At 47.5% G+C, this 26,611-nt stretch overlaps 1 protein-coding gene across 3 annotated transcripts; it reads left to right on the top strand.

Moving 5' to 3' along the window:
- The first annotated feature begins 2,707 nt into the window (after positions 1-2,707).
- Positions 2,708-25,993, top strand: LOC118207909 (solute carrier family 41 member 1-like). 3 transcript variants are annotated; one of them, XM_035382103.1, is made up of 11 exons: positions 2,708-2,759; positions 4,351-4,680; positions 15,073-15,180; positions 16,317-16,388; positions 16,715-16,859; positions 17,862-18,008; positions 18,810-18,954; positions 19,931-20,010; positions 23,378-23,512; positions 23,927-24,075; positions 25,306-25,479. In XM_035382103.1, the coding sequence occupies exons 2-11, from the start codon at positions 4,369-4,371 to the stop codon at positions 25,477-25,479; spliced, it is 1,467 nt and encodes a 488-aa protein (XP_035237994.1). In that variant the 5' UTR covers positions 2,708-2,759; positions 4,351-4,368. The 3 variants fall into 3 exon arrangements, with proteins under 3 accessions (XP_035237994.1, XP_035237993.1, XP_035237995.1); XM_035382102.1 differs by lacking the exon at positions 2,708-2,759 and adding an exon at positions 3,437-3,592 and having other exon boundaries at positions 25,306-25,993; XM_035382104.1 differs by lacking the exons at positions 2,708-2,759; positions 4,351-4,680 and adding an exon at positions 12,432-13,241 and having other exon boundaries at positions 25,306-25,993.
- Positions 25,994-26,611: the final 618 nt, after the last annotated feature.

The following is a 26,611-nucleotide window of genomic DNA, read 5'->3' as shown; positions in this document are numbered from 1 at the left end:
TATAAAGATAGACATTTATGTTTTTGTTTTTTTTTAGTAAGTGTGAAATATTGAGAAAGAGGTAGTACAACAATAGTTGCATTCAGATGAATCTACAATATGACTGCGGAACTTCCTATGGACAGTATTGAAACACTCGGGTGCCCCCTTGTGTTAAGAGGTGATGAATGTGCCGTAGAAGTGGTCTGAGCAGGCGGGAGGAGAGGGCACAAATTGCAGACTAGGTGGATGGCAAAATCGCAATGAGCCACACCAAAAGTGCAGTGCGCAGGTTGATCTTCGCTGACACACCCCCAGCAGTGGCTCTCCTCCCACTTTGGGGCCCGGCAATTACCAAATGGCACAAAATGACCAAACAGCTCAGGCATGTCAAAATCCATGACAGAAATACCACTGTGCAGAACGACGGCTTATACCATGCCATGTGCTGACTGGAAAATAGAACCCTAATACTTTCAACTGATGATTTCAATTAAATGGCATTCAGACTTATAATCATAAAGCAAACCATGAAGCATATGGCATTCTGTGGCCACGCTGGGCCCAGACCCCACATATAGCTTCGTGTTCTGTGTCTCTTCAGGAGTAGTTAGACTCTCTAAGAAAGGAGACACCATGACACCTTATATATTTGTTGCCTTTAGTTGCCTAAGGACATTCATTTTGATACCAGTGGAGGGGAGAGAGAAACAGATCAGGTCAAACAGAGCAGGCCACTTGACAACAATGCAATATTGTGTGGACTATGAGAAAGTTTGCCATATCGAACTGCATTGTCATCAGAGGCCATTGTCTAAAAAAAACTACATACCTGACAAAAGCAATGTTTTAGATATTGTTTTGGGTATTTTTTCCCCTGCCCCATTTCTCCCAATTTGGAATGTCATACTGTACTTTGGCACTCATAACTGGACCACCAAGTCATCAATTTAGGAGAGCACAGACAAGCATGTGGTCTCTTCCAAAGCATGTCATGTCAAATGTGGCTTCTTATCTCACCGAGGCCTGTGAGCCAGACTTACACTGATGTGGGTCAGAGAAAAACACTGCATGTGAAGCTCAGCCAGCAGACTTGCAGGTGCCTGATTAATCAACAGAGGTCACTAGAGAACGACGAGCCACATGAAATATGTGCCTTAACTGAATGAGCCACCCATCAGGCATGAATGGTGGATATCTAGTTCAGGACAGCAGTCTTTTACTTCCTTGTGTATATATTATGCATTTGTGAATGCATTAAGACAACACATGGGCAAAGAATTCACAGATTTTCGTTTCCTGGACCTTTAAGGATGGAACACATCTCTTGGCCAATTGCAAGCAGTTTAGCAGAAGTTTAAACGTCAGGATTAAACATTTTGAGCATTGATCTGCATAAGAACTGGAACAGTCTGTGAGATGAGAACCAACTGTTCCAATTATAATTCAGTCATTTGTTTAGGGTGTTTTAACCCAAGATTTAAACCTGAGGTTTACACTCCTGCTAATTTGGCTACAATTTGATTCTTATGATCAGAAATATAATTTAACATTTTTATTTAAAAAGAGTTTTAAGTTATTAAAGTGTGCATTTGCTATATTTACTTGTTCATTCATCATCATTAATGTACAGAAAAAAAATTAAGGATTTTTATTCAATATTTTTCATGTTTTTGTCAAATGAGAGACATCAGGGTAATTATTCAGAAGGTGTTCTAATCGAGAATTATATTGTCCATAATATTTTAAAATCTCAAATTTCTTGTTTTAATCATATCCTTATTTCTTGGTTCAATGTATTATCTTCATTTTTAATTCTGAAAGTAATGTTTCTTTCTTCAGTCCCTAAATATATACAGTTTTTGTAGCGCTATGATTACATTTAGGCTATCCTGTCCCCTTTTGTGTTGCATTGTTTCCTAGGTATTGATGAATTTCTGGACAGGAGTGTAGTGTAGCAGTTAGATTACTGGGTTATGAGCTCTGTGACTAACACAAAGGTTGTGGCTTTGATTCCCAGATAGGATGCTACAGTTGTACCCATGGGCAATGTACTAAACTTGAATTTATCCAGTAAACATCCAGCTGTATAAATGGATTACATCAAAGGAACATGTAATATGCCGCAGTTGCTCTCGACAAAAGCGTCTGCTAAGACGTCTGTCAGAATGTAATGGAGTGGCCAAGAGGGCACACTTCCCCCTACTGGCTCATCAAAGCCACTTCCATTTACACACGTGTGTATGTGTTTGTGTGTGCCTGTGAGTGAGTGACTGAGCATGTGTGTATGTGAGTGACTGTGTGGTCATGTGTGTGCGTGTGTGTGCGTGTGTGTGCGTGCGTGTAAGCGACTGAGTGTGCATGTGTGTGTGTGTGTGTGCATGCATTTGAGTGACTGAGTGTGCGTGTGTGTGTGTGTGTGTGCATGCATTTGAGTGACTGAGTGTGCATGTGTGTGTGTGTGTGTGTACAGTATGTGAGTAACTGAGTGTGTGTGTGAGAGTGTGTGAGTTTGTGTTTGTGTGAGAGTGTGTGGACACAAACAAGCTTCCAGAAAAGATTCCAGTAAACAACAGACTTTAAAGCAACACATGCTCTGGACTCCCAAAAAAGGTTCTGGCTAATATGCCAACTGGGCTGAAATTTAAGACGGTTCCCTGTCCCATCGTGACGAAGTCTTCAGCCTCCCCCCCCCCCCCTCCCATTGGTTATTCCTGGTTCCCTCTACAGATTTCTTCCTTTCCCTCCCTGCTTCCCCCAGCTTTAAGATAATTCAGCAGGTAAGTTATGACGACAATCATTCATTAAGTACATTTGAGTGCACAGTACAATTCATTGAGTTTAACTCATGTTTGCAAATAAATAGTAGAAAATAATGAGATAATGGTAAATGAAGATATTTCTTACATTACTCCTACTGTTACAAATTTGTGGAACAAGAAACTCTTGCTGGATATAAAACTGCTAAAATATTGGATGCTAACTCAAGACAGTTGAAGTAATTGCATCATTGTAATAAATTTTATTATTATTATTATTATTATTATTATTATTATTATTAGATGCAAAAATCAACTATCTAGTAGCAAAAAAACTTGGAGTACAGTTTAATCATGACTAAATAAATATTATTTGTATCTGTAACGTAACTGCAATATTTAATTTTGCGAATATACTGAAAGTAATGTAAAAGATAGCGACCACAGTTCAGTGAACGTGGTCTCAGATTAGATCAGGAATACAACCTGAAACGATTCAGAATCTTACCGGAGAAATTTACATTTGAGCACTTTTTGTTTCAGAAAAGAAGTTCCGGCTTTTTACACTAGCTCTTACAGACTTAAAGGTTCCTGTATGAAAAGTTACCTCATTGAAAGTGTCCGGTTGCGTGTACCGATTGAACTACCAGATTTGTGTATAGTATCTTGTTACTATGCAGTGTCTTTCGTTTTGCCCGACCAATCACGACAGCGATTGACACACCTCCTTAAAAAATGGCGGCGCCCCGTGTGTGCCTGGCAACCGAAGAGATTTCCTGTATCTGCACGTCAAAATAAACGTGTCGGTTGAATACGTGAAATGTTCCTCAGAATGGGGCATTTACTTAGCTAAGGTTTGTCATTTTCCCTTGTATAAATAGCTACTATTAGCAAGGTATCTTGCGGACGAGCTAACTGGGTTGCTAGTTTATAAATGTTGATTCGAACATTCTGCGAACCTAGTTGGATGCAAAGTGGCTTGAATCAGCTGAGGTGTGGTTCGGTTAACTTAGACTGCCGATTATTAGTCAATTAAAATTGCCCCTTTTTAAACGTCAATGATACAATGACTAAGGTTAATCAAATAAACCTATGTAGCTAGCCAGCTACCATGAAGACATAACTTTCGTTACTGTAGTACATTACACTATCGTAGTGATTTAATAAATGCGATTTTTTTTTAATGCAAATATTTCGTAGTATTAAGTGCTCTGGCAAAGTTATCGTCAGTTTTAGAAATGGTGTTCTCAAGTGTTATAGCAATACCAAGATTGTAATTCTTTTTGCTCGCACATTTGTGGTGAATGCTTTGATGCGCAATTACGCAGAACGATGTGCATTAAATTATTTTAATCAAAACTCAAAATTCGTTGCAGTTTTCGATAATACAGACGTAGTGTAGGCTACTGGTATATATATGGGCAGCGGTGTACCACATAATTATTCCTCTAAGTTAAAAAGATGCTAGTGTGTTTAAATCCCTGTGGTCGGTTTGTTCCGCTGAACGAGGTAACCCATTTTTGCCTCTAGCTAGATTTCTAAATTTAAACGCCGTAATAAGGACGTCTGCCTGTGAGATGATGCGTATCCGCCGTTCTCTGATCTCTTGAAGAGCCGTCGAGCTGCCGTCATGCCAGGAGAGGAGGTACGTCAGAGGAAGGGTGGAAGCAGGGCCAGAAAGGGCAAATCCAAGGGCAAGGGCAGACATGGCGGCGGTGCCCTGGATCGCCTGGGGGGGAGCGTGGATGGCCAAGAAGTGCCATTGTTCCCCGAGCTCTCTCCTGTCCCTCCCCCTAAAAAACCAGAGGAGGAGAAGGCCAAGACCGCCAAGGCCAAGCTGGAGGAGGAGTCTTTCGCTGCCATCTGCCTCCAGGTGGTGTTCCCCTACCTGCTGGCTGGGATGGGGATGGTGATGGCAGGTATGGTGCTGGACAGTGTGCAGGTATGTCTGCTCAGTCTTGGACGTTATCATTTTCAACAACAGCGCTAGCATGTCTTTAAGAAAAACTGAAACATATGAATGTGTTTGGTTGGACAAAGGAGGCTTACCAGACGTGTAGACTTCATCAGTCTCATAATCCTCCTTTGATCAGTATGTATGAGGAAGTTTCAAATCAGCCGTTTTTGACCTGTTGACTTTGCATGTACTTGGTACAGTATGTCTAAATAAACACATTTTCTCATAAAATTTCTAATATTTATTGCTTTTTTTCCCCCAAAAAGCTTAGAACTCATTTTGTGCTTAGATATGCATTTTAATTTCATTTCATTTATTAGGATCCCCATTAGCTCCAGCAGAAGCAGCAGCTGTCGTTGCTGGGGTCCAAGCAAAACACAACATTAAGTACATAGGATATTATCACGCTAAACATCAAGACAACAATAACATCAAACAAAACACCGCACCACACAATCCATTGCTGCCATCCTTAAAACCAGCAAAATGCTTTCCACAGAGAGAAAAATCTAAGATATTCACTTTCCATATATGATGGCTAAACCACTATTACACCTGTTACCAACAAATGGTTGTGTTATCCATCTTTATCAATACAACTGTAGTACATAGCACTGTACTACCCATATTAAGTAATAAACATACTGTATGATACCATAACCAAATATTAGTATCTTATAATTTATGTGATAATTAAGTATTGACTAATTATCCTTTTATATATATCCACACATACATACGTATTCAGATACCATACAATACAATCTCCAATATTTGGTATTATGAGGAGGCCTATTGAGCCAGGAGATGTTATTTTAGTTAGATTTTGAATCAATCTTTATTATTTTCTTGGATAACATACACAGGCAGAGTGTTCCATGTTACCATGGCTCTGTACAGAACTGTTCTCTTCAACATATTAGTATTCAGTCGAGGAAGTATAAACTTACCCATGGTAGCATGTCTTGTGTGATGATGATGCTCATCTGCGCTAAAAGACAGATGTTCATATAATATGTTAGGCATTTTAGCGACAGAGATATTTCTAATAATAAGTAATGAGGCTGTGAATCTGTCTAACTCTGAGCCAGGATTGAAAGTTGTGCATTGTATCTCCGTTAGTTCTATAATAAGGACATCAAAGAGTACAACGTGCTGTCTTATTCTGAGCTATCTGCAATTTCCTTAAGTTGGTTGTGGCTATACTGGACCAAACTACCGAACGGTAATCCAGATGGGATAACTCCAATGCTTTAATGACCTGTTTAGTTGTATTTACTGGTAGGCATTTAAAACATCTACTTATTACTGCAAGAACGATCCCCAATCCATCCATCCATCCATCCGTTTATCCGGGGTTGTGTCGCTGCAGCCTAGCCCAGCGTGCATTGAGCGAGAGGCAGTAATACACCCTGGACAGGCTGCCAATCTTTCCCAGGGCACACGCACCATTCACTCACACACTCATACCTATGGGCAATTTAGAGTCTCCAGTTAGCCAACCTGCAGGTCTTTGGACTGTGGGAGGAAACCGGAGTAGCTCTCCCGATTTTTGCTCACTATTTAGAATCTGACATCATCCCTAGAAGTCTGGTTTCTCTAACTTGTTCTGTGGCAACATCATTTACATACAATTTTAATTCAGGCCTCAATCTCAGTGAATGCTTTGATCCAAATACAAGGCCTTTTGTTTTAAGACCATTCAGAACTAGTTTGTTATTCTACTCCTGACTGCAACTCTTTACTTAAGCCGTTTGAAAGTTCCTCAGCTGTGGTTTTTTCCGCATCCGCATACACGACTACTTCGGTTTTATGTACTGTTAATGGTATAAGTCATTTGTAAAAACAGCATATAATAATGTACCTAGACAGCTTCCTTGAGGTACTCCACAGTTAATAGATTTAGCATCAGAAAAACTCCCATTGAAGAAAACTTTGTTTCCTCTAGACAAATAACTGTCTAGCCAGAGTTTTGCATTTGACATGAAACCATAACATTTCAGTTTTTCCAATTGCAAACTATGATCAATCACATCAAAAGCAGCGCTAAAATCAAGAAACATGAAAACTGGGCAATAAAGCACCCAGCCCTTTCTGAGAAAATAGCCTTATGTATTCTTTAAATATTCATGCGTGATTCTTTGAGCCCCGAGGCGCTTCTAATCCCCACTTGTGCCATTCAAAATGTCAGCCTTCGCAGCAGGCATTGAAATGTGGGCAGCTCAAATCCCTATTCACTGAGTGATGTTCCGTTAAAAAAAAGTATTGTGACTCACCGTTTTAGTCATCATTTCACCGAACATCGATAAAAAGTGAGGATGAGTAAGCACATTGCGTTAACATTACGTCAGGCTTTCTTTTCTAAAGCCTTGGGATTTTCGCACCATTTGTTCCTTTCATCGTTTAATTCTTGAGGCGTCTCTAGGATGGAAGGAAACTCATAAAGCGGAGAATTTCTCTGGAGGAGTTTCGCTGCTTGCATGTTACTGTGCAGAGTGGAGTGTTGTCTCCACTCTGTTAGTGTTTCTCTGTAGTTTTTCCTTTTTTAAACTGGTGGGTGGACCACAAGCCCTGTGGGGGTGGGGGGGGGTGGGGGGGTCCGGGGATTATGCTCCCGAAGAAAAATATTGTCAATTTCAGAAGCTAAATGTGTCATTTTGGTGTGTTTTGACATGAATATATAGAGGTTAGATCCACATTTTTTTTATTGGAACATGAGGAATGGAACGTGAAATAGATAAATGTAGATTAATTTTGGTTAACGTAGAAACATGGTTCGATAAAAAATATAAATAAACGTACTGTCAGCAAAGAAGACTCGCTTGTCAGCAAAAGCACACCATTACCATACAGGTTGGTATGTTTTTGCATCGTGCATTTCGGCATTTTATTTTATGAAAAAAACTATTGACGCTGCTAAGGACCCAGAGTAGTCCCTCTCTTTCTCCAAACTTTTGCCTTTCCTTAACTCCGGTAAAGGTTTTTTATTTGTCTCCTCTGTCCATAAGACATGTTTCCAAAACTCATCTGGCTCTTCTTTGCATTGTTTTGCTGATTCCAATCTCGCCTTTCGGTTCCTGGTGCTGACGAGGGGTTTGCATCTGGAAGCGCAGCCTGTGTGATTTCCCTCTCTGTCTTCTGAGCACAATGTCCTGCAAAACTTTCACCCCCGAGAGTATGGGGGTCAATAGCAATTACTCGAGCTGACAATTTAGGATTTCTTTTCACCACTTTTATAATCACCCTGTTCTCACTTTCTGGTTCTGTCTGCAGAAGGCCTGATTGCGGACTGATTGTCCACTTCTTAGTCAGCTTCTTCTTTAGAACATTACATGCTGTTCACTTTTGAAGAGACAAACATTCTGCAGTAGCTCTAATAGATTTTTCATCTTCTTTCATCCTCATCCTCATAGCTTTCTTGGTTGTCATAATCTGAAGTTTTCTTGATAGCAGCCCATGCCCTGATGCTCACAACTTTCCACTTATAAACGATTAGAGTTATATGGTAAACTTGTGAAATTTTGAGACAGTCGAAGGTCATTTGTCCCAATACTTATGCTGGCTTGGAATATGGGGACTTGACTCATTTAATTTCATCGTTGTAATACAGCCTAGTTTAATGTCTGTTAAGAAAAACACCACACAAAACAAATGCAGAAATTGTGAATTTTTCATTGTTATTTTAAATACATATTTGATTAGAGGATAAACAACCGATTTGATAGAACTGTCCGGTACTTTTACGTCGTATTTCCATAAAACAGAGACCGAATAACAGGGATGCCGGAGAGGAATAAGTTGTTTTTCTCAGTTCGCTTTCGAGGTCGGGAATTAGCTGTCAGGGCCCGCGCCGGTGAAATATGACATCTTATTTGCCGTTTGTGCTCGTTTTCTCATCGTGATTAGTTCTGTTTTCCCGCGCTCTAGAAATGTTCCCCGTCCGTAAAAAAAACCTCCCTGTACTTTGACCGGTTTATCTGCGCCTGGGCCGAAGGGAACACGATGTTTGCGTTTCTGCTGTTTCCCAGGAGCGTTGTGAGGTCTTGTGGTGTCCGCTTTAATAAGTAGGCCTATTAGCAGGCCTCGGTCCATATTCACTGTGTGAACCAGCCTGGCAGAGTGCATATAACCTTCAGAACCATTGCTAAAAATAGGCTACATTTCGCTTGAAAGTTTTGGCTAAGGACCAGTTGGCGAAGATGTGACTTCACGCTTTGGACAGCAAGCCAAGAGGACAAATTCATTAGAGTAATCCAGGTTTTTTATTATTATTTTTTAAAAATGCCTTCATTATTTTGAATTTGCACCTTTGGCCGCTGTCACTGAAGAGATTCTGAACTGAGCCACGGGCCCACAAGTGAAACCACTCCTCACCTGCGTCACGGACATAGTTTCTGTTGGCAAACTTATTCACCTTGAATCTGTAATGAGCTCCACACACCTACTGTCTTTCTCTGTGTCCTTGCAATGTGGCAGTTCATCTCTCTCTCTGCCAAGTAATCATTTGGAATACTTTTATCTTTTTTACAAACCAGGACAGTTAATGTATATATGCACATATGAAACATTTGTGTCAAAGGAGAAATTGCCATGAAGTTCATGAAAATTCCTCTTTCATGTAACACTGGCAGGAATCTCCCAGTTGTTTTTACTGGTATCTAAAGGGTTAAAAACATATCAGGTATGATTTATCCAGTTCTGGAGTGGCGGTTACCTGTACATCTGCTCCCCTCAGCTGATCACAGCTGATCCAGGATCAGTGCAGGGCTGTTCCTCTGCAGCTTTTCTCTCCCAAAGACTGTCTGCTCCCCTCAGCTGATCACAGCTGATCCAGGATCAGTGCAGGGCTGTTCCTCTGCAGCCTTTCTCTCCCAAAGACTGTCTGCTCCCCTCAGCTGATCACAGCTGATCCAGGATGAGTCCTCTGCAGCCTTTCTCTCCCAAAGACTGTCTGCTCCCCTCAGCTGATCACAGCTGATCCAGGATGAGTAGGCCTGTATTCTGCAGCCATTCTCTCCTCAAAACTATCTGCTCCCCTCAGCTGACTGCGTATTCTGTTAAGGACAGGACATGGAAAAAAAAAAACTATTTCATTTTGAAACAAAGTCCTCAACCCATATAAAAAGACTTGGAAGCGTAGAGTGTTTAATGAAGATAGTGCTTGTCAGTCATATTAAATCAGACCTTATCAGAATATCTCTCAAATTTATATTACCACAATTTCGTTATGAGAAGGATGGGACTGAAAAGATTAAAAGTGCTTCATATCTAGAGGTACTCTTCCTCTCGGCTAAAAACTTCTTGAGTGATAAACTGTCAGATTTTTGAAGGACTTGTTTTGCGTTTGCTGATGGCATTGACAGAATTTGTGAAATATGTCTGTTGCATATATGGAAAGGTAATACATGCAGTAGATCCTATTCCTGTTTCTCTGAGGCAGTTGTTTAGATTTTGAAAATGTGTGCAATATGCTTTGATTCAATATTGTGTAGTGTTGTAGAGTAGACTTGGTTATGGTCAGGCATCCTATTTCCACAGAGTAGGTTATGAACTCTGCAGTTCTGATCATTTTTTTTCCAGAAGGATTGATTCATTGAGTATGAAATGTCAGCTCAATAACCAACGACATATAAGCTGCCATCTGGCTGGGGCATGGCAGCCATTTTGTGCCAGATGACTCCCCAGACATCAGCAGAGGTGGAGTGGCTTTGAAAAATAAGGCAATTAGACCTGTCATGATAAGGTACAGGGTGATGTTGGTTCTTTAATGAGTTTGGGGAGTCTGACAGCTTAGTATGACGCTACCTCTGCCTTCTCTTTGTGTGCCCGAGGTCCACTTTTAGTTCTGTACACTAGGATGTTCCATGTGTGTTTGTGTGTACAAATATGTGGGTGAGTCTGATTGTGTGCACGCTATGTGTATGTGTGAGTCTGTGTGTAGTAGTTTGTGAGTGTTGTTTGTGTGCGATTGAGTGCGCATGTGTGTGTATATCTCTCAGTTAAAAGGTGTTCTACAGCAGAGGGGCAGTAGGGAGCAGTCCCTGAGGGCCCATCTTAGGGACTCTGCGCTGCGTCCCGCCACTGCCACTGACTGTCTGCCGTACCTACGCCGGCATGTCTGCTGCAAAGTTCACCTCTGCTGACTACCACTGCTAACTCTGCTGCTGCTAACTCTGCTGCCGCAGACTCTACCGCTGCTAACTCTGCCAATGCTAACTCCATCGCTGCTAACTCTGCCAATGCTAACTCTACCGCTGCTAACTCTGCCAATGCTAACTCTACCACTGCTAACTCTGCTAATGCTAACTCTAATGCTGCTCACTCTACCACTGCTAACTCTATGGCTGCTAACTCTACCACTGCTAACTCTGCCAATGCTAACTCTATCGCTGCTAACTCTGCCAATGCTAACTCTATCGCTGCTAACTCCACCACTGCTAACTCTACTTCTGCTAACTTAGATGCTGCGAACTCTGCTGCTGTGGACTCTATCGCTGCCAACTCTACCACTGCTAACTCTACTTCTGCTAACTTAGATGCTGCGAACTCTGCTACCGTGGACTCTATCGCTGCCAACTCTACCACTGCTAACTCTATCACTGCTAACTCTGCCAGAGCTAACTCTATCGCTGCCAACTCTACCCCTGCTAACTCTATCGCTGCTAACTCTGCCAGTGCTAACTCTATCGCTGCCAACTCTGCCAGTGCTAACTCTATCGCTGCCAACTCTACCACTGCTAACTCTATCGCTGCTAACTCTGCCGGTGCTAACTCTATCGCTGCTAACTCTACTTCTGCTAACTCAGCCGCTGCTAACTCTACTGTTGCTAACTCCACCGCTGCTAACTCTACTGCTGCTAGCTCCACCACTGCTAACCCTCTCACTGCTCTGCTGTTGGTAACTTTCCTGCTGTTGGCCGGTGACTAATCACAGCAAAATCTGAAAAGTGGCTGCTGTCTGCTGTACACTTACAGCTGATGACACAGACAGGACCAGACACAGACCTGAGAGAGAGCTGGGGAGACAGAGAGAGGGAGAGAAAGAAAGCTGGTGAGAGAGAGAGAGAGAGAGGGAGAGAGCAAGAGAGCGAGAGAGAGTAGAAAAAGGGAGGGGGGAGCATGAAAGAGACGACAGGAGAGGGAGGGAGAGGAAAGGAGACATAGCAGAAGAGGAGAGCAAGAAAGACAGCAGAAGAGAGAGCGACAGAGAGCAGAAGAGAGAGCGAGAAAGAGAGTGCAGATGAGAGAGAGAGAGAGCGATAGAGAGCAGATATGAAGGGGTCACTGATGCTGTGCTGACACTGCAAACAGGAAGAGAGAAGCAAAGCCTGCGCACCTACAGTCTGAGAGGGACAGAGCAAGAGCGAGAGAGCGAGAGAACAAGAGAGAGGCGCACAGTTACAGAGGGAACCACCACGCAGCTACATTAGTACTGAGTGCGTGTTTCTCACAGGTACTGCACCTGTTTGATCACAGACAGACAGACAGACAGACGCAGACGGACAGAGAGGACGAGCCGCATCATCGTTCCGTTTTTCTCCATCGCGGGCAGCCCTCCCTCCGCAGAGGCACCCCCGGGACCCACTCGCTTTGACTGACGGCCCGTCGCCACGACGCCGGCTCTCTTCCCGCCAGACCCCCCCGCCCCTCCCCCCGATGTCACCCCGCGGGCCGGAGGGGGGGTCCGCTCTGACGGCGCCGGGGGGGAGATGGGGGGCCGGCGGGTCCGCGGCGCCCCGGGCCCCAGGCAGCAGCAGGCGGCGGGCGGCGCTAAGCTAGGGGCCTCGCTCGTCTCCCTGTGCCGCCGCACCTGGACGCTGCTGAGGGCCGGCGGCCGCAAGGGCTTCCAGAGGAGCCCCTCGGCCGCGCGCCTGGTGGCCAGCGAGGCCTGAGCGCGCGCGGGGGGTCCGGGGGAGTCCCGCCCCTCCGTCCCGGGCACCTCAGCCTCTCCGGAGTGGAGCCTGGAACAGTGCATCGTGGGATACGCAGTTCTTATCTTCACCCTGAGGCAGGCGCAGCGACTCGCTCTTGATTCGAAGGGGACTTTTACCGCTACCGCGGTACCGTGACACTTTTCTTCTCTCTGCTTATTGGGTAGCATTTCTTTCTCAAGCGAACTTTGACCCCTGAGGACCGACAAGTAACTTTGGTACGACGACTGGCCCCAAAGGGGACTCCTTGACGTAGAGGGGGCGGGGCTCGGAAGAGGGCAGAGGCGGGGCTCGGCAGGGGGCGGGGGCGGAGGCGGAGCTCGGCGGGCTCGGAGGCGGGGCTCGGTGGAGGCGGGGCTCAGAGTTGGACGCAGACTTTGCCAGGCCGGGGGCGGGGATGCCGCGGCGGTGACGGCGGCCATGGTGGTGACGCAGCTGCAGCTGGAGCTGTGCTACGAGGGGCGGAGGCTCCGGGGCTTCACCTGCAGGGTGACGCGCTCCGCCCACGGCCCCCTGCCCGAGAGCTCCTGGGGCATCGCCGCCCAGGTGCTGCTGCCCTACCTGGTGGCCGGCCTGGGCATGGTGGGCGCTGGCATCGTCATGGATACCATGCAAGTAGGGCTTCTGAGCGTCCATCTTGTTTAGATATGTGTGTGTGTGTGTTTAAATGTGTGTGTAAGTGTGTTTAAATATGTGTGTGTGTGTTTGTGTTAGTTTGTGCAAGTCTGCCAGTTTGTTTAAAATCAAAGTGTGCCAGTTTTTATGTAATCTCTTGTGTCAGACTCTAAAGTGGTGTACACGCATGTGCACGCGTACAAGCATGTGTCTGACTGTGCACGTGTATGTGTGTGTGTGTGTGTGTGCGTGGGTGTGAGTGTTTGTGTGTTTGAGCAGTCTCCTGATTTTGTCTGACTTCGTAAACCTAAAAGACTCACAGCGAGGTGTTATTTCCTTACTGTCAGCCACTGCTGTTATGTGACATTGTGCACTGTCATGCAAGAGGCTGCACAGGAGCCAGTTCTCATCCAGTCAGAATTCAGTATGCTCTGGATGCTTAAGCCCCGCCCACAAAGGCAGGGCTGGACCCAGAAGCCCATCCCCCAGATTCTTATTTGTTCCTCGTCATTTTCACGTAATTCATTCTGTAATTCATCTGACAGCCATTTTTAAATGTAGTCAGAATAACCTACAATTAGCGTTTATAATGTGCACACGTTTAACCTTTAAGCTTACACGAGTGGAGAAACTGATGAAGGCCGGTTGCTGATTGGCTGGCTGCTCTGTCATTCAGAACTAATGAAGTCGTGGTCACTGGCTTTAGCAGATGTGCTTCTTGGGTTTTATGCTCACCTTTTGTTTTTTTGTTTTGTTTTTTGTGTTCGCATCTGGTCCGGGCCGGATGGTCCCTCCGGCATTCCTGTCAGAATGTTCCGGAGATGAAGGGCACTTGGTTGCGTGGGCGGGGTGGTGGTGGGGGGGGGGGAGGTCACTGCGGCAGGGTGTTTTGGAGTCGTGATTTAATTTGACGCGGATGTCGGGGCAGTGGCAGAGGGATAAAAGGAGGGTCAGGGCTTGGGGGGGGGGGGGGGGGGGGGGGGGGGGGGAACTGGGCCTCCCCTCTCGGGACAGGAGCCCAGGAAGCGATGTAGCGCCTGACGGATTGGCTCAGGAGCGTTCAGTGAGCTTAAAAATAGAACGCCCCCCTCGGCCTCCCCAGTACAGTACAGTGCATGCTCCAGAAGTGTTTTATTTATACGCGCTCTTATTTTTAGACCCGAGCCTGTGGTGGAAAGCATGTAAGAGCTTTTGGCTCCCGTTCAATCTAACCGCAACGCGCCCCTCGGCGAGGGTCAGGTGCTTTTTCGCTGCTCGTGCAACTTTGTAAACTTGCTGACGTACACGGGGAGAATGAAATGATCAAAGTTCACAAGCGCACTCTTATGAGAGGACTGTGGGATTTCATTAACTCCAAAATGGCTGCTGTCGAAGCGGGTTGTTGATCGAAGCTGGTGGGCGGTATCAGTGCACAGAAGTTTGCCAGCTGGACCTCACCCCCAGTGCTCCTCCTGCCCACTAGGGGCACTGTAGCCAAAACACGCACGTGACTCCTATTTCACACCCTGACGGCCACTAGGAATTTATTTGAAGTAGCCAAAGGACACGAGGCTAGTTGAACCCATAGTAACTATTTAACTAATAAGGAGGCCACTCAAGGTCATAGTTTCCTCATGACTTATCCAAAGCTCAAACCTTGATCTTGAGGCCGGGCCTGCTCTTTACCTGTTGAGTGACTAGGGAGTCAGGTGTCAAGGTCGTTTGAATAGATCATGCAGGAAACCGACGGCACGTTCAGCTAACTTCACGAGATATCTCTTGAAGGGCATGGTTCTCTCTGACAGTTCTAATCTCTTTTATAGCGTTTTGTGACAGTGACTTGTGCTTTCAGCACTGGGAGGTCTTTAAGAAGATCACGGAGGTGTTCATCCTGGTGCCGGCCCTGGTAGGGCTGAAAGGGAACCTGGAGATGACCCTGGCATCACGGCTCTCCACCGCAGTGAGTATTAATACACCTGTACTAATGTGGCTCTGTACTACACTGAGTATTAATAAACCGGTACTAATGTGGCTCTGTACTACACTGAGTATTAATACACCTGTACTAATGTGGCTCTGTACTACACTGAGTATTAATACACCTGTACTAATGTGGCTCTGTACTACACTGAGTATTAATACACCTGTACTAATGTGGCTCTGTACTACACTGAGTATTAATACACCTGTACTAATGTGGCTCTGTACTACACTGAGTATTAATACACCTGTACTAATGTGGCTCTGTACTACACTGAGTATTAATACACCTGTACTAATGTGGCTCTGTACTACACTGAGTATTAATACACCTGTACTAATGTGGCTCTGTACTGCAGTGAGTATTAATACACCTGTACTAATGTGGCTCTGTACTGCAGTGAGTATTAATACACCTGTACTAATGTGGCTCTGTACTACACTGAGTATTAATACACCTGTACTAATGTGGCTCTGTACTACTCTGAGTATTAATACACCTGTACTAATGTGGCTCTGTACTGCAGTGAGTATTAATACACCTGTACTAATGTGGCTCTGTACTACACTGAGTATTAATACACCTGTACTAATGTGGCTCTGTACTACACTGAGTATTACTACACCTCTGCTAATGTGGCTCTGTACTGCAGTGAGTATTAATACACCTGTACTAATGTGGCTCTGTACTGCAGTGAGTATTAATACACCTGTACTAATGTGGCTCTGTACTGTTGTGTGATGATAATGATTGTTTAGGATGATGATTATGTTGGTAGTGATTATGACATTTGTGGTAGTGGTGATTGTGATGGTAATGATTAGGATTGTAGTGGTGATTATGATGTCAGTGTTGATATTGGTAATTACGGGGATAATTAAGGTGGTTCTGATGATTGTGATATTGGTGATGATATTTGATTGTGATGATGTTGATACTGATGATGACAGTGGTAGTCAATGATAGAGGTGATTGTGATGATGCTGATGATGGTGGTGGTGATGATGAGGATGGCGGTGATTGTGATGATGGTGGTGGTGGTGATGATGAGTGTTCTCCTTAGATGCTGCAGTTGGTTGAATGTGTGTGTGTCTGAGCCCTTCTATCTCTCTCAGGCAAACACAGGTCAGATGGACGACCCTGATCAGCAGTGGACAATGGTGTGTAGCAACCTGGCCCTTATTCAGGTAACTGCAATGCATTCTTTTACATAACATCGCGTCATTAAATTGCATAGCATTGTCTGTCTGATTAATGTCAGTAACAGTGCCGGACCTGGCTAATAGCATTCCCATCCTTCCACACACACAGTCAGACTCACGCGCACACAGACACTCACACAAGCCCATACTGCAGACTCACACACACACACACACACACACACACACACACTCCCACAGACACACTCACAAGAGCTCGTGTACTGCGTAGGAGAGGACAGATTCTGAAGGAGAGATGACGCATTCTCAGCACCCCGTCTCCCCCCCCTCCCTCCCTTCCTCCCTCCCCACAGGTGCAGGCCACGGTGGTGGGGTTCCTGGCCGCCCTGGCAGCGGTGGGGCTGGGCGCGGTCTCCAGAGGGGGGGTGGAGCTGGACCAGGCCGCCGTGCTGTGCGCCAGCAGCGTGACCACGGCCTTCGTGGCGGCGCTGTCCTTAGGTAACCCTCCCGGCCTCCTCCGTTACCGTGACGGCGTTACCATCCCAACGGGCCGACACGTGTCGCGGGGCAGCCGCCCGTCCAGCGGCTCGCTAATCGGCACCGCGGCGGCCCGCCGATGGCCAGCCGAGGCCTGGAGGTACAGACGAGGACCAGCTGCTGCCGACCGGCCCTCCCGCTAGCGGGCCGCCGTCGTGCCGATTAGCAAACTGTTGACCGGCAGCCGGCTACGGCGGCGGCCCGACGGCGGCTCGCTCACTCGCTGGGCCGAGCCCTGCCCTTCTCTCAGTCAGAGCTGGGAAGCAGTCCTCGGGAAGCGGCTGCTGAGTCACAGCCTGCTGTGTTTGTCCGGTCGCAGGCGGTTTCCTCATTCTCATTCGTCACGCTGTCGCTAGCTCGGCGGCAGGTGTTCCTAGCAAACCCGACGGCCGCCGCTCTCGCCGCTAACCGGAGCGCGGCGGAGCCTCTCTGACTCACAGCCTCGTGCTGAAGGGCTAGCGCTAACGCCACAGGCCGCTCAGAGGACTTCAGGCAGGTCGTGCGCTGCAAAAATCGCCAGCTGCGGGCTGCTTCATCTCAGCTGTGCGGTTTTCCAAAGTCTGTTTCTGAATGCTTTAGCGTGGGTTACTGCTGGCCGTGTTTTCAAAGTCATTTCCTCTTGGCTTACATTATTTGCCTGACCCATCACCCTCATCACCAATACTCAGCAGGACCCCACAGAGACCCTGTTATATATTCATTAAGCACACTTTAATTTGCTGAAGCATACAATTAAATACAGCATGCTGTTCCTGCCAAGGTTATAGCAGCAGTGGTGTGTAAGGATACAGAGAATTTATCCCTGTGCTGTGTGCTGTCAGTATTAATTAGCGCATGTGCTAATCCATCTAACAGGCGTGCAGTCCATTTATTAATTAGGATGTTTAATGAGAAAGTTTAGCGCTGCGCTACGTGGCACAGCAGCATTCTCCCCTGGGATTAAAACCCGCAAACCCTCCGCAGGTCTGGTCATGATCGGTGTGATCATCGGCTCCCGGAAAGTGGGCATCAACCCCGACAACGTGGCTACGCCCATCGCCGCCAGCCTGGGGGACCTGATCACCCTGTCGCTGCTGGCCGGAGTCAGCAGCGCCCTCTACCAGTACAGAGGTGGGACTGCGGCGGAAACGCAGTGTGATGGAACAGTCAGGCTCCGCTAAGCCAGAGATAGGTGGCCCTAGCATATGCTGCCAGTCACACGATGATTCAAACCAAACTTGATTTGCTACAGTGAGCAATATTCATTTGATTGATTCAGACAAGTCAGTAATTGACAGGGCATTGTAGCTCCACCTGTTATGGAGTTAAGGACACCTCACTCCCTATACTGTGATGAATCCCTTTGGAAACCCTTTGGAATGGTTAGTCCCAGGAATGATGTATTGTTTTGCGAGCAGGAGCAAGAGGAGTATTAGACATAGGAAGAGTTAGCGCTTAAAAGTGGAGATGGGGGTCTGAGTTGCCCATTATTAGAATGGGGGTTTTGTGGTAGGATTCGACATCGGTTGTAGCTCTACCTGCTATGGAGTTTATCAGATTCTTACATCTGTTTGCAATGTGAGACCAGCAGATGGCAGCAGGAACTCAGTCTCGGCTCCAAACCTGATCTTTAGTTTTAGTGCTAAAACTTGGCAGCATCTGGATTTATTTACAGTGCATCCCTATGTACTTGCAGAGGTTTTTACTGGGATTATTCACACGTTACAAATATTTGGTGGGTTTGCAGAAAACCCCAGTTACAGTGGTATCTCTTGTATGTGTTTTAGAAGTGAGGTATCTCTGCTGTGTGTTTCAGAGGTGAGGTATCTCTGCTGTGTGTCTCAGAGGTGAGGTATCTCTGCTGTGTGTTTCAGAGGTGAGGTATCTCTGCTGTGTGTTTCAGAGGTGAGGTATCTCTGCTGTGTGTTTCAGACGTGTGGTACCTGTCCCCCCTGGTCTGTGCGCTCTTCTTGTGTCTCATCCCGTTCTGGGTGGTCATCGCCAGGCGCAGCCCGCAGATCCAGGTGGTTCTGAGGTCGGGGTGGCAGCCTGTCATCGTGGCCATGTCCATCAGCAGGTACCGGGATCGGGTCCCACGCTTTCAGTACAAAACGCTACAAAAAGGAAACAAAACGTTCTGCTTTTCCATATAAAATACAGCTCGATACCACAAAATATACTGCAGTGTATATAAGTATGTAAACTCTTCAAAACCTGGCGATCTGGGATCATTCTGCATGACCGTGGTCTCGGATCAAATCCGGACTGTGCCGGTTCTGACTGTGGCTGAGGGGTGATGTGCAGTATCGCCCAGGGATAGGAGGGTTCGGTCGGGTAGGGGTCCGTGATCCGATGCTCTCTGGCGACCCCTGCTGGTCGGTCACGCGCCTGGGGTCTGCTTGCTGAAGCCGCAGGTGAAGTGTCTCCCTTCGCCTCAGCTCAGCGGGAGTTTGGCCGTGGGCTGCGGTGTGAAAAGAAGCAGCTGGCCACACCACGTGTCTCGGAGGGGAACCTTCTGCAGTCCGAAATCAGCCACGGGGATCGCCGCGTGAACACGGCTGTAAATGACTAACTGGACATTCTGAATTAGGGAGGAAGTTGGACACGGAAAAAAAATTGTAAAAGAAAAAAAACTGTAGAATACAAAAGTCGCTAAAAATAGTTTTGGTACGGAACAGCGCTTAACACGACCAAATATACTGCACTGCATTTCAGTACATTGCAAAACATAATTTCAGTGCATTGTAGCACTGAACAGAGCTTCACATTACAAAGTGTGTGTGTTATATCAATAAGGTGGGGGTGTGTGTAGGGCATTTTTAAAATCTGAGGACCAGGGACCGAACTCAGACCGTGCTCCTGTGGAGTTCACGCCCTCCCCACCCTTTACCCCAACCTGTCCCAGTAGTTCCTCACACCTCAAATCTGCTTCCATTTCATCTCGAAGTTGAGAGGACAGCACGTGTAGTTTGCGCCAGAACAAGTTTGGCTGTGCGTGACGGGTGTTTGTGAAGGTCTGTGAACTGATAACCACGTGTGTTTGCTGCCCTCAGCATCGGAGGCCTCATTCTGGACAGGACGGTGAGCGACCCCAAATTCGAGGGCATGGCCGTGTTCACCCCCGTTATTAACGGTAAGAGGACACGCCCCCATACCGCCGTTAACGGTCAGAGGACACACCCTCTACTACAGGTGCGCCCAGTCTTCCTGCGCTTGGAAAATGAAAGTGAAACAGTCACAGGGAGTCATCAGAAATCTCACACGCATAGATGTTGAGTGTAAAACCAACTCTAATAGAGTGTGCATGGCCCACACTGGACTCACAGAAACTGTTAAAGCTTGTGCAACCCCAAGGGGTAGATCCACTAAGAAAGAGTAGCGAGCACACTTTGTAGTAGCCTTTGTAGTTGTTATATTGGTAGTATTAGCCTTTAGTTGTAGTAATAGTAGTAGTAGCCTTTGTAGTAGTAACATTGATAGTATTAGGCTTATGACAGACAGGCAAGTTCGTATAATACATCGCATTAATAAATACTGAGGACCCTGGACATTCACCAAAACATTAAAAACACGGAACAAGAGCAAATTGTTCAGTAAGAGCTGCATTTATGAGGGGAAATGGGCACTCTTAACCCTCACCTATAACCCCCTGTGGTGTCAACAGCAGTGTTTCAGAGACAGCAGCCTGCTAGGTACCCTTTAAGAAGAACACCACGGGCTCTGGAGCAAGCAGTGCACGGCATGCTGGGTAAACCGAGCGGTCGCGTGCGGGGATGCAGGCTAATCGGGTCTCTGTGTCCTGTTGCTTGTCTGTAGTGCCCTTCCTGCGTGCTGTCAGACACGCCACCGCACAGGATGTCAAAGACAGATGGTTGCCAACGCCTGAAGTATCGCTGGCGTGCCTTTCTGTCACGGCTCTTTGAAAGATGTTTTTCCCGTCAAGGTTGCAGCTGAGCCCAGTCTTGGCAGTTTCAGACAATGAAACTTTCTGATACAGAGCTCAAGTGATATCTTTATTTTTTTTGTTTTAATTTCTTTTGGCTTGGCGAGTTTTCCTGTAAGATCCCTCCGTGCATTATCAATTTCGGTTCTCTGGAAGGAATTTATACGTAAAGTTCATCTTTCAAAAACGATGAGCTTTCATATGGTTCTCTTTAAGCAAAGAAAATTTCGGGGTAGGATTATGTTTTGTTTTGTTGGCATTGGAAGATATGAAACGATAGAGCGTTTCTAATTGGTATCAGACGGGGGCGGGCGGTCCAGTTGGCTTCGAGCGGCTTCGCCGTTCTTGCCGGGGCAGAATCGGCGGCAGAAGTCTCGATTTCATTCGGGCGAATTTCAGGGCAACGGGATAAACCCGTCAGGCGAAGGAGGAGGTTCAAAGCGTGGCCTCAAATCCTTTCTAGAAAAATCCGGAGGGATGCTACACATGTACCTCCTGTGCTACTTATGTTACATTTACCTCCGTGCAGCACTTATTGTGCCTTGTATTATTGTCTTGATTTTGTAGCTTGCAATGCCTCCTAGTTTGATTTAGGTTAGGTCAGAGTAATGTTCACTGTGAACTGGTCTTAATGTGTTCGTGGCTATGAATAACTGTTACATAATAAGTATTGTACCTTATCGGACCTGTGTTTTGTAGTTGTTCCAAAGACCTTCGGTGTGCTCTTATTGTACGTCGCTTTGGATAAAACCGTCTGCCCAATAAATGCAATGTAATGTAATATTATCGGTGACGTGCAGACTAGGGGTCGTGACCCTGAACCAGAAGGTCGACTATGACAGCGCTCTCCTACCCCGAAGCAAGGAAATTGAACTCGAGCGCCGTCAGTTGAATTTTTCCCTGCGTGCACCGGGGATGAGGTGCAACGGGTGAGCGTGTCGACCGCGGGTTCGACCGCGGGTTCACCGCGCGATTACCTCGTTCCGCTTTCAAATTAATTTCGCTTCCTCATCTATATTTATGAAGGAGAGCCCATGAAAGAACTCATAATTACATGCCTAGAATAATAGATAATTTATGAATTCCTTTAATGCTCCGCGGTGGTGTGGGTGAATGGAGGTTTCTTTGCAGTGAGTCATTATGTATGAATTTTTCAGAAAGTGCCTAGCGGGGGACGAGGGAGAGGGGGGGCTTAGATATTATAGAACGCTTGGCGTTACATGATCTCGCCTGCTGGAAAATATCATTTTAAAATGTTAATGAGTGTGACTCGTGTCCTGAGGATCGGGGGCAGGGGTGGTACGCGAGCTGCAGATGTTTGGCGGGATGAGGGTCTCCGCTAGGCGCAAGCAGTGAATGCTGACTCTCCCAGCCATGCCGGCCTATTGGACGGAAGCCCGGGTGGGAGGAGCCGGGGGACTGGATCCCCCCCCGCTCCGTGTGGCCTGGGTCCAGGCCTACTCCCACCCACCCCGTGCCGGGTGGGGGACGGCTCCCGCCACGCTGGCCTGGCCTGGCCTGCTCTGGGGACCCGTGTGCTGGGAAACGGGCCGGCAGCCAGGAGGGTGTGGGTTCCAATCCTGGGTTAGGGTCAGATGAGGGTGCTGTTTGAGTCCCTGGTTAAAATGCAGCCTGGAGCTCCAGAACTAAGCTCCTCAGAACTGCATTATACGGAACTGTACAATTTGGTCTTCTCAAATTCCTGTTGGCTGTCACCTCAGCTGTAACCGGCTTAGCCCATTTTATTTGCTGTGATAGATCCCTTGTAGCATTTCTGCTACATTCCATTCTACCGCTACTTTACACCAGGCCTGCCAGTGGAGGATGGACTCCCCAACTATAGCCTGGTTCCTCTCGAGATTTCTTCCCACTGGGGAGTTTTTTCTCGCCACCATTTGAGGGTTCTCCCCCCACTGGGAGTTTTTTTTTTTTACCTCATGTGCTTGCTATTCGGGGGTTCAGGCCTGTGCCAGGATGATGCAGGATTGAATAAAAGGCAAACGTCATTGATTCAAAACCAGGGTTAGGCTTGTAGCCAGAAAGGTGCCGGTTTGAATCCCTGGTGTTGTCGAGCAAGGTGCCAAGCCTTAACTACGCCAGCTCATGCCAAGCTGCATAAGCCAACTTTGTGTAAGACAAACCGCAAACTGGGTACAGTTAGCTTCCCTGGATAATAGTGTCTGCTCAGCAGAATTACCTATCAAATGGGTGTAGGTCGGATGTTGATGAGTACTGTACACGGTTTACTGCTCTGTTGAGTGGGTAAAGAGACTGAAGGAAGTCTTTGAGGACCGTTTTATGTCATTACACGCAGATGTTTTCAGTTTACTGATTATAGCTCAGCTTGGGCTCTTGCATTACATTTACATGACATATTTACATAGCTACATATTTAGCGGACGCTCTCATCCGGAGCAACTTACAATGAAAGAGAACAGACTGAAAATGAGACGCCCTGTCTCTCTCCCTCCCTTATCTCTCCCTCCCTCTCTGTCTTTCTCTTTCCCCCTCCCCGCCACCTCTCCCTCCACTACGTGTCTCTCTCTCTCTCTCTCAGGAGTGGGCGGTAACCTGGTGGCTATCCAGGCCAGTCGGATCTCCACTTACCTGCATTCCTGGAGCATTCCGGGGGTGCTTCCGCACAAGATGAGGCAGCACTGGCCCAACCCCTGCGTCACCTTCTTCTCTGCAGGTGGGGCCTGTGCAATGACAGCCCAGCCGAAGGGTTCATTCTCTGATTGGTTATTCTTTGTAGTTCCTGGTATTCATACTTCCTGTGTTCTCAAGCTATCCCGTTATATTACTGGCATCATTCAGGATCCACAGAGCCGCAGGATGGGCTGGTCTCGGCTGTCACTCAGAGTGTAACTGACCAATTAAAAGCAGCTAGCAGTTAGCGCACCGCACCTAGTTTCTTCGTTATGAACTGGTTAGTGAGAACAAAAACCAAGCAGGTGTGCAGTTTACCTTGGTTGCAGTTACAAGCCAAGGCCCCAAACAATGGCCCCGCCCCTAGTCCTTCCGTGTGTCTGTGATTGGTCAGGGGTCAGGACCTAGGGGCCTGCCTTGTTACCGACAAACTTCCCCCCCCCACCTCCCTCAACAGGGGTCAACTCCAAGTCGGCCAGGGTGCTGTTCCTGCTGGTGTGCCCGGGTCACCTGGTGTTCCTGTACGCCATCCACCTGCTCCAGGGCGGTCACGCCGCCATCACCCTCACCTTCGTCTGCTGCTACCTGTGCGCGGCCCTGCTCCAGGTACGCTCCCATCCCCTCTCTTTTTAACCACGCCTCAGTGCTGCCACCCGCTGGTCAGACTGTGCCATGGCATGGGGAGGGGCCTGTGGGGACTGTCTTGATTGCTCTGCAGGGAGCACTGCTTACCAACGCTTCAATCAAACCCTAATTAGTTTTGCTTTTGGGGGCCCTGTCAAATGTTTTTTTTATTGGAAGTGGCAGGGATTTAGACTCTGTGCTCGGGGATAATTAATATTTACACTCTGTGCTGGGGAATATTTGGACTCTGTGATGGGGGATATTTGGGCTGTTGGGGGATGTACAGACTCTGCTGGGGGATGGATAGACTCTGTGCTGGGTGATATTTAGACTGTGCTGGGGGACGTATAGACTCTGTGCTGTCGAATATTTAGACTGTGCTGGGGGATATTTAGACTCTGTGCTGGGGATATTTAGACTGTGCTGGGGGATGTATAGACTCTGTGCTGGGGATATTTAGGCCCTGTGCTGGGGGATGTATAGACTCTGTGCTGGGGATATTTAGACTGTGCTGGGGGATGTATAGACCCTGTGTTGGGGGATATTTAGACTGTGCTGGGGGATGTATAGACCCTGTGCTGGGGGATGTATAGACCCTGTGCCGGGGGATATTTAGACTGTGCTGGGGGATGTATAGACTCTGTGTTGGGGGATATTTAGACTGTGCTGGGGTATGTATAGACTCTGTGCTGGGGGATATTTAGACTGTGCTGGGGGATGTATAGACTCTGTGCTGGGTGATATTTAGACTGTGCTGGGGGATGTATAGACCCTGTGTTGAGGGATGTATAGACCCTGTGCTGGGGGATGTATAGACCCTGTGCTGGGGGATGTATAGACCTCTGCAGTCTCACTGAGGGGGCAGAGCTCGGGTGACTCAGCAGTTTGAAAATAAACAGCCCGTGTTCTGCAGAGCGAGACGGTCTGATTACAGGGCAGCTGTGACTCATCGTCCTGCGGGCACAGCTCCCACACGCCATATCAAAGCAGCGAGTCCATCCGTCTGTCCATCACGGCCGTGCACAATGTCATTATGCCATACAACAGGCCAAATTTTTACCTAAAACGTCTTCTCTAAATGTTAAAAGTAGCACTTTGTTACCTAGCGACAGGCTTGGGAAGCTGGGTGTCTCTGTACTGCACTGTCAGCGGACAGAACCACGTGGTCGTGAGGTCTAAGAGTTGCGGCGGTGCCGGTTTTTTTCCCCCCAGGTCGGGATCTTGCTGTACGTCGCCGACCTCATCGTGCGGCTGATGTGGAGGCGGAGCCTGGACCCCGACAACTTCTCCATCCCGTACCTGACGGCGCTGGGGGACCTGCTGGGGACGGGGTTCCTGGCCATCTGCTTCCACCTGGTCACGCTGGCCGAGGGGGCGGGGCTGTGAGGAGCCGCCGCGCGTCCCCTGCCCTGCCCCGCCCCGTCCCGCCCACTCCCGGCTTCCTGCTCCAAACCGCCGGGGCGGCGGGAGGGCGGGGCTGCCTGGTGCATCTCCACCCCAGATACGGAGCGGCAGAGACCTCACTCGAATGCGTTCTGCCCTTCATCAACAAGTTCACTTGCGTGGGGGGGGGCACGACCTCTGACCCTTCTGGACCCCTTAACCTGCGACCATTTGCAGCGGTCACATATCCACATGCTGTTCATCTGCCCTCTGCTGCTGAAGGGGTGTGGCACACACACACACACACACAAACACACATGCACGCACGCACGCACACAAACACACGCGCTTACACACACGCACCCATATATACATTGCTAATCCGGGACCGGACACAGACTCTTGCGTACCTGAGCGGGGATCCTGAAGACCACGGCCAAATCTACATCCTCATTCTGCCTTTAGCTGGAGCAGTTAGGCTTCATAATGCAAGCGCTGGTAACAACCCCCCCCCCCCACACCCCCCCCCCCCCCCCCCCTCCTTAAAAACACACCTGATTGGCAGATGTTTGGCCTTACCCTGGGTGATACATATGTCTTATATTTTCATACATTGCTCATTTAGAGAGCATAGTATAGCGTATTTGGTGAAGCAGTTTTGCTAAACTGGCAGTAGGGGGCGCGCTGCAGTTTTCTCACCTGGGATTTGTATCTGGAACCTTGCTCACAAGCCACACTGCTGCTGAACTGTCTGTGACACTCACCTGGAGGGAGAGAGGAGGACAGAGACTGAAAATGGGAGGGAGGGGTGGGGGCAGCGAGAGGAAGGAGGACGGAGAGAGTTTTAAACTGAGAATGTGAGGGAGGGGGGTGGGGTGGGGTGGGGTGGGGAGGTGGGGGAGAGACGGAGAGAGCGTTTGGGAACAGATGCCAGCTCAGACTTTCACATCGCCGGACTCAGGCTTCGTGCGGCTCTCATTCCGTGTAGTTTTTCGACGAGGCTTTCCGTCACAAAATCTGTCTTATCGTACGCAGCAGAGACACAAAGTTAGAAAATCGCATTTCTGTATTAAAAGTCTTTTTTTGTCCGTAGGGAAGCAGGTAGTGTATTCAACCTGCCGTATACTGAAACTCC

The sequence above is a fragment of the Anguilla anguilla genome, chromosome 11, assembly GCF_013347855.1.
Source record: "Anguilla anguilla isolate fAngAng1 chromosome 11, fAngAng1.pri, whole genome shotgun sequence".
In the NCBI taxonomy this organism is placed as follows: Eukaryota; Metazoa; Chordata; class Actinopteri; order Anguilliformes; family Anguillidae; genus Anguilla; species Anguilla anguilla.
This window is presented reverse-complemented; position numbering and strand designations above follow the sequence as displayed.